Raw genomic sequence first — 7,829 nt, forward strand, 5'->3', positions numbered from 1 at the left:
GTACCTGTAATGATATTACACAAAGAAAATGCCCGTGATGTGCGATTTATTTTAAATGTTACGGGGGTATATTGATACGTTAACGCAGTTTCACAGTAGAATATGTTTTCAAAATATTAATTTGATAGCAGATTTTATAGCTTTATTAGTGTACAAAAGATTGCTTTTATGTTGTCGTAGAATTGTACGTATGTGTGTTAGTATTTAGTCTCTAATATTTCTTGTGTGACAATGTACTTGTATCTATTTTTCTTTATTCATGGAAATAAAATATGTTGTAAGTTTGCAGAGTAATGAGACTTTTTTTAATTACTTTTGTTCTAATCCGAATTTTAAGATGATACGGACATCTATTATGGATCTATCTATCTATCCTATACAAAATACAAGCAAAACTTATATTTGTATAGTAATATTTTACATAATAAATAAATAAAACTGGAACACATAAAAAGTTACAATAGGAACTACATATATGAAATACAAGAGCAATCAAAACTACTTTAATTGTATAATTATATTTTACGTAAAAGACACTTCCCAATAACACAATACCAACTATACAACAGTAACTACAGCAAAAGTTGTTTCTCTGTCAATATCTATCACTATTTACCAACTGAAAGTGGGCGGCTGCTATCTTTGAAAGTGTTTTTTTTTCCTCTTGAGATTCTGTCCTTGTTTCATTACCTCACCGTACCACAAAGTGCTCAAGTGTGAGGCATTGTGGTCAGTGATTGTCCTCCGCCCACTGTATGTCAACATTTTTATTTAAACAATATCTCCTCCTAAACCAGGTCAATTTTGATAAAACTTCACAGGCATGTTCTTTGGATAGTTTTCCTTGATTTTTTTTCAAAGAATTGAATACCGATCCAAGTCCAACAACTCCAAGGCCATATCCGTACCACAAGAAGTATTTTGTTGTATCGCTATGTAGGAATATTGACTCTGCTTTAAATATACCACGTTAACAGACTTTTCAAATTGTTGTACCTATCCGATGGTGAACCAGGGCAGGTTTGTGTTGTTTTAGATTTCTGTCTGTTGTGTTAATGGACCATACACTTTTATGTTTATTATGGAGAAATCATGTATACATTTTATGAAAGTGAAATACTATGACCATTTATCCTGGATTTTTTTATCGTTCTTTACAGAACCTTTTAATTTGTTGGTGGTGGATATCTAAAGAAGGTGTACCTTCCAGGGATGAATATTACGTGATTAAATAATGATGAAGATGGGGAACGGAAACATTTTCTAGTCGTCTGGACACAATATCAAGACTTTTCAGGTAACCTTTATGTTTACTGTCATTACTATTGCCCGAGGAAATAATGATATATGTGTAACTGTTTTAAATTTAGCGCTTTATTTCTAATAGCAAATAACATGGGTCAGACTGATCCGTGAAATATTCCCTTACTTTTCAGACGATTAATCGTGTTTAGAAAGTAATAATACAATGGAATATTTCCTTTATTTTTTCATTTGCTCGCACAGTTATTTCATTTATTCCAAATTAATTTCTTAATGATTCAATATAACTGTTTTTGGTATCACATAAGTATTATTTTGATATCGTCATAATCAATTTACCCTTTAACATGTTTTAAAGGCATCGCCACAGTGGCGGCCATTTTAATCACAATTTTACATGCAAATTTTTGTGTGGTGGTAAGTGGTAAGAATAAAGTCAATAATTTTCTCATGTTCTAAATATCTATGTGAACATATGCATGTAAAATGATGTGTATTTCACTGCCTGTATCATGCCTTTATTCGATGTTTTTCTCTGGCCAAAATGACAAAAGTTTGCAATTTTACTGCAGTCAAACTCAGTATATACATGTATTCAATACATGTAAAATGTAATTACAGCCAATTGCAAAGCAGACTCTTAGGGGAATAATTATAAAATGTTACTTGGTTACTGAATTATACACAAAAATCCAAACTCCATCAATTTATCTAATTTATTTTATCTGTTCATACATGATTTTCATGCATATAAACAGGTGATATTATAGGTCGGCTTTTCAATGAAAAAACTACGTTATCTCCCTATATAAATTAATATAGTTAGTGCAGTGTTGCGTTGAACCATCGATGTGTACTTGTTTACCAAGATAGCTATGGTCAGTAATGCATGTATAAACAACATTTTAAATAAAATTTACATGTGGCTGTGTTTTTGTGCCTAATGAAATAGCCAGGAAAAATTTCGACAAAAAATCCGTCAAATGTTGTAGTATACATATTGTACTTCAAAAATAACTGAAATTTGTGTTTGTAATATGTTTGACTGCGTGTAAGATTTCAATATTTTGGGGTAAACTTTAGGTTTAAACGAGACTCGAAACGAAAATTTTACAAGCGGCGTATGTACTATAAATCAACATATGCTTCTATGTTGATTATCATTGTTGATGTTCTATGTTGATGTTTGACCACTTGTTAAGGCTTTAGTGCAATTTTCAAGAGAAAAATACTCGGCCTTAAAATATGAACGGATATTGAGTTGTGACTGTGGCGATGCCTTAATATCCATAATACGTTTACAGATTTAGCTTGGTCAAGTGTGTTCTTTGCAAATTAAACGTATGTATAACACATATAATTTTATCTAATTGCAGCTACAGTTGGTGTGCTGATATATTTCGGTAGAACTAATTCGAGGTATTTTACTTCAATTAAAGCAGGACATATGATAATTCAAATATACTATGAACAAATCAATACTGATAAAGCGAAAATGCTTTATTTGTTGAAACATTTACATGATGAACTTGCTTAAAGGAAACACGCCTAACTAAACAGAAATGTTTTATGAACGTAAGGTTGCTTTGAGTATCTGGAGAGTGTATTCGCCAATATTGCTTATTTTCGGAACAATAGGAAATCTTATGGCAATAATTGTTCTGATGCAACGCAGGAACCGCAACTCTAGTATAGCAAGATATCTGACAGCGCTTGCTGTATCCGACTTAATGATACTATGGGTCGCGGTACCGAGAAACCTTCTGCATTTCGGGTACGGTATTGACATAAGAGCAAGGTCACAGTTTGTATGCAAAGTTCAAATATATTTGCTCTACCTTGCAAGCCATTGCTCTGCTTGGTTTGTTGTTACATTAACCATTGAGCGCTTCATTTCTACATGGCTTCCGACTAAAGCAAAAACAATATGTACTGTAGGAAAAGCAAACTTCGTTATATTAAGCCTGTTCGCCTTCTTCATTTTATTGAATGCACATTTTCTTTATGGTCTGGGGCACCCAAATGGTCATTTATGTTACCCGATAGGCGACAGCTATGCACATTTCTTTTTTAACATATGGCACCTGATACAACTAAGCGTGTTTTTCCTAGTACCACTAACAATTTTGATGGTAATAAATATATCCATCATTATTCGTCTCTTGATTATCAGGCGGAAGTCTCAAACACAGGTTATACCTCAGGCACTGACCACTGCAGCACGAGCAAGAAAAGCAAAAAATAATCAGATAACCGCGACGCTAATCGCAGTGAACGTAGTTTATATGATCTGCGTGACCCCTTTATTGGTTTTTGCTACGTCCTATGCTGACTGGGTTGCGTCACATGGAGACAGTTACAGTGACGCTGTTTTAGAACTTATTTGGGCAATAGTAAATGCATTGTTTTATACTAATAACGCAGTAAATTTTATCCTGTATTTCGTCAGTGGATCAAGATTCAGAACTGAGGTCGTAAGAATTTTCTGCCAGAGGATAAATTCGTGCCGAATTATTTGCCGGTGGAATTGTCATTCACGGGAACGTATTGTGAATATAAGCGCCGTTGAAGGGAATATGAATTCAGAACTGCGAAACGTGACCGTGTCACAAGCATGAAATTTTATACCTTGGACCAGTATTCAGTAATACTGTACGATCCATACAGCGAGATGTTATCAACTTGCTTTCAATCAAGGTCTATTGACTGTTTCGTCCGCCAAGCGCGTGTCATGTTTTAAAATAGGTCACGGACTTTCATTCCTCTTTTAATGTACCCTCAGTTCAAAATTTCATACCATATGAATTAATTTTAATGTTTGTCGTTAAGAAATATTCTTCAGTGATTTTCAATGGTAAGGCATAAAGTCCTGACGACAGCTCATGTTGCCTAATTTAGAGCAGAAAGAAAAATGTAAAGCTTGATTTTAGAAGGTTTACCCTTGTCCAACTCGACAAATAAGCAATATTGAGCGGCATGATATGTGAGTTTTTTTTATAATGCTACACAAATTGGTGCACGAAACAAAATACCTAGCAACCATCAATCAGTGATTTATAGAACATTAAAACTAACCAAAATGCAATAGATCTTACATGTGGTTGACTAAACAGGCTTTTAAAACTGTATAAAAGAATGGACACGTCAAGTACTTTTTTTAATACACGTGTTTCTCATTTTCTACGAATATCTCTTCTTGTATGTTTTCATGAAGGGGCGATAGAAGAGAATTTCATAACCTTTGACCGCCAAATCCGTGATGCACGACTTACATGCTTAAATACCTTGTGCGATTTTCAAAACAGAGTGCTTTATAGTTAGTTGGTCGCCCACAAGATCGCTTTTACAAAAGCACAGTTTACCAGTTACCAGTTCCAAAATGGCAAGTCGTGGAATCATAACTAAACAGTCAAATATTGCAATCCTATCCACATTCTTAATCGGTTATAATGACGGACTGTTCCATCAGTTCGGTTGTTATGTCAACGGCAAAATCTTTTACATTCTGCGTTAGATCCAGTCGGTTATAATGATAAAATGCCATCTAATATAACATGCACGTCTTTTTTCGTTTCTTTCCATTACTCTGTTACAACTGTTACATATATACATATATCGTTTGTTGTGCAGGTATGTCTAAATCATGACATTGAAAATTACTTGCTAATCGCATGATGACAAAACGGCCACAGCATTGCAGCATTTTACCATTGTACATGTACCAGACATTCAGTCTCCTGTTTCTTTTGGACTGAGAAAAGGTAAACCTGTTTAGGCTCTATGGTCTGGAAAGGTACCTCCGACTTCTGGAGGCGGATACAATGCCTATTACAAATCTGTGACGGAAATTGTATGAGTAACTGATTGTATGAGTGGCATAACATACGAAAAGTATCAGCAGTACATCAACGCGTTTAAATGTCATATGTTTGGAATGTACCATTTATAATTTTTATTATGTTACTGTGCTTTGTACTGTACTTTCAACACATGCAGATATTGTCAAATATGTGCTATTTGTTATCATTTTGTGAACAAAATAGTTATTGTGTTATGTTTCATATTTTCAATATTAAAACCGTCTTTAGTTTGGTACCTGATTAACGACATGCTTCTCATGATATGTGATAACCTAGTACCAGTTCATCGAAAAGTTATGGACTGATGATACCATGTCTTTTTGCAGCATCTTCTTCTTTTCATATGACAGTCATAGAATTTAACACTATTCGTTCTGTACTTGATTTAGCGGATCGTCTTCTGTTATAACAAATATTTCAGTATTTCTAAATATAAAACTGAAACTGAAACATGTTGATGAAATAATTATAACTTTGATATTGATGAAAAATTGAAAGTTGAAGAAAAATCGGTTGAAGTGTATATTCAAAGGAACATGAATATATATATTGATGAAAAATTGAAAGTTGAAGAAAAATCGGTTGAAGTGTATATTCAAAGGAACATGATTTTATTTTTATTTGTTTTATCCTCATCGGTAAACAGATAAATAATTCCCTGACAATGTAGTAATTTAAAGAAGATACCATACCTTCTGAGCATAAATTTGTTTGCTAGTTTTAATAACATTCTAGATAAAAGGCAAGGATAAGATTCCCATGAGATCTTTTACAATCCTATACATGAATATATGTTAAATTGTAGACATAGAAAGGTGCATAATGTTGCAGACCTATGAGATAAGTGTGGACAAAGGCTAAGAATTATGAATGTATATTACATTCTGTGTTATTGTTTTTTTGTTGTTTTTTTTTTTTTGCTGTTTGCCTGTTTTTGACACTTTTAAACGTCTAAAACATTTTATCAGAATTAAGTACTTATGATTTTATTAATTTTGTTTAATTTTGCCAGTTAATTTTTAACAATGTGTTAAGTGTTAACAAAACAAATGTTGTCAAATATCTAAATAAGTACATGTATGTAAACCATTTGTTTTGAAAGAAACTAGATTTGCCTGTAGATAGAATTAGGTCTGTTACACTGTATTTCACATATACACAGAGAAATTTGTTTTACATTCTTACGAAGACCTCAGATCATTATCTTCTACTTTAATAATGCATAGCATGTTGCAGAAATTACAGAGGTTAAATAACTTACAGAAGTTACATGACTTACCACTCTATATTAGATATTTGTTGACTTAATACTTAATTTGTAGACTAAACCTGTATGGTGTTTAAATGTTTTCGCTACTATAAAGATTAGACTGAACTGTTATTTGATTATTCATTTACCTGATTTGTCATTCTATCAGTTTTTTTTAAATGTGTACATAATGTTCTCGTAGAATTCTTCGTTAAGACATATAAATAAAACAGTGGTTGTGTATAAAACTTATCCAGTAGTGTTTTTATTTTACCGTTAAGTTCAATCCACAATTAAGGTCTGAAATAAGATTAATATTTCATCTAAACACGACAATATCGCCGAATAAATATATCTAAATAGGTGTAATGATCAGTGCAGGTAAGTACGAGGGGCGTTCAATAAATATCCGAAAAAGTGCTCTCATTTCTTCATGTATCATTCAAAGTAAATGAAACTTCTACAGAATGTAGATTATAGAATACTGAGTTGATAAGTCAAGATTTTAGTTTCCTTAGATGAATATTAAGTTAATGCTAGCATCCATAGCAATAGTGTAGAACGGAGACATAACATTTTGAGTATTGATTCGAAAATCAAGGAAATAGACATTTTCTATGCTGCAAAAGTTTAAAGGGACAATGGCCCCCGAAGAAAACAAAGTCAAGAAGTGGATCGGAATGGGAGAATATTGCGGACGACCCGTGGTACAGACTTGAAAAAATAACGTTCAGTCACGTTTTATAAATTGGTTGAGTGGTTGCGGCGTCACAGTTCAGCTTCCAATCATATCAATTATTCATGAATACCATTAGAACAGTATTTATTTATTCGTAAGAAGGTGTAAAAATGCATTAAATGGTGATAAACATTGAACCAGGGGTAATCATGACTTGAATTAATTCATTGTGTGTGATATGACAGCACCATAATGACGTTGGACCGCTTTTGATGTAGTGACGTTGCCTAGGAGATGATAAATAAAAAATGTGCATGTTCTAAGATCTTTAATATAAATATTTTCGTTTCGTATGTTCATATCAATCATATTTTCAAATGTAAGCAAAATGGGACCAGCAATAAAGATGCTACAACACTTTTTCGGGAATTTTTCGAACACCCTTCGTATAATGAATAAAGTCATTTTAATTGCGGGTATTATAATGTCAAAATATTTAACTTGTTATTTACGTCAAAATGACCTTTCCTACAAGGGTTATTTACCTGTAAGTAAGGAGTTTCTAATAAAAACATCTTTTTGTGTATCAATAAAACGGCTTATTCTATAGTAACATTCGGTCTACCTATTATTCAATATAATCAATGTCCACACATATGAGTACAAACCTTGCCGAAAGGTCATAAAAATGTAAATAAACACTGTTAAATTTACTGATCGACAAAAGCAAAAAGTAAAACCTTTGTTGCTTTAGATAATTGGAGTGTAAATACATAGT

The 7,829-nt window shown here is 32.7% G+C and overlaps 1 protein-coding gene across 1 annotated transcript; it reads left to right on the top strand.

Annotated features, from left to right (window-relative positions):
- Positions 1-1,160: 1,160 nt before the first annotated feature.
- Positions 1,161-6,541, top strand: LOC123539202 (neurotensin receptor type 1-like). The gene is made up of 2 exons (XM_045323716.2): positions 1,161-1,297; positions 2,640-6,541. Exon 2 carries the CDS (start codon positions 2,826-2,828, stop codon positions 3,879-3,881), a length of 1,056 nt encoding a protein of 351 aa, XP_045179651.2. The 5' UTR covers positions 1,161-1,297; positions 2,640-2,825; the 3' UTR covers positions 3,882-6,541.
- The last annotated feature ends 1,288 nt before the right edge of the window (positions 6,542-7,829 follow it).

This window comes from Mercenaria mercenaria, chromosome 18, assembly GCF_021730395.1.
Source record: "Mercenaria mercenaria strain notata chromosome 18, MADL_Memer_1, whole genome shotgun sequence".
Lineage (NCBI taxonomy): Eukaryota > Metazoa > Mollusca > Bivalvia > Venerida > Veneridae > Mercenaria > Mercenaria mercenaria.

Bases quoted from the DNA above. Each gene is read 5' to 3' on its own strand.
- LOC123539202 (XM_045323716.2), top strand. From the start codon at position 2,826: ATGTTTTATGAACGTAAGGTTGCTTTGAGTATCTGGAGAGTGTATTCG.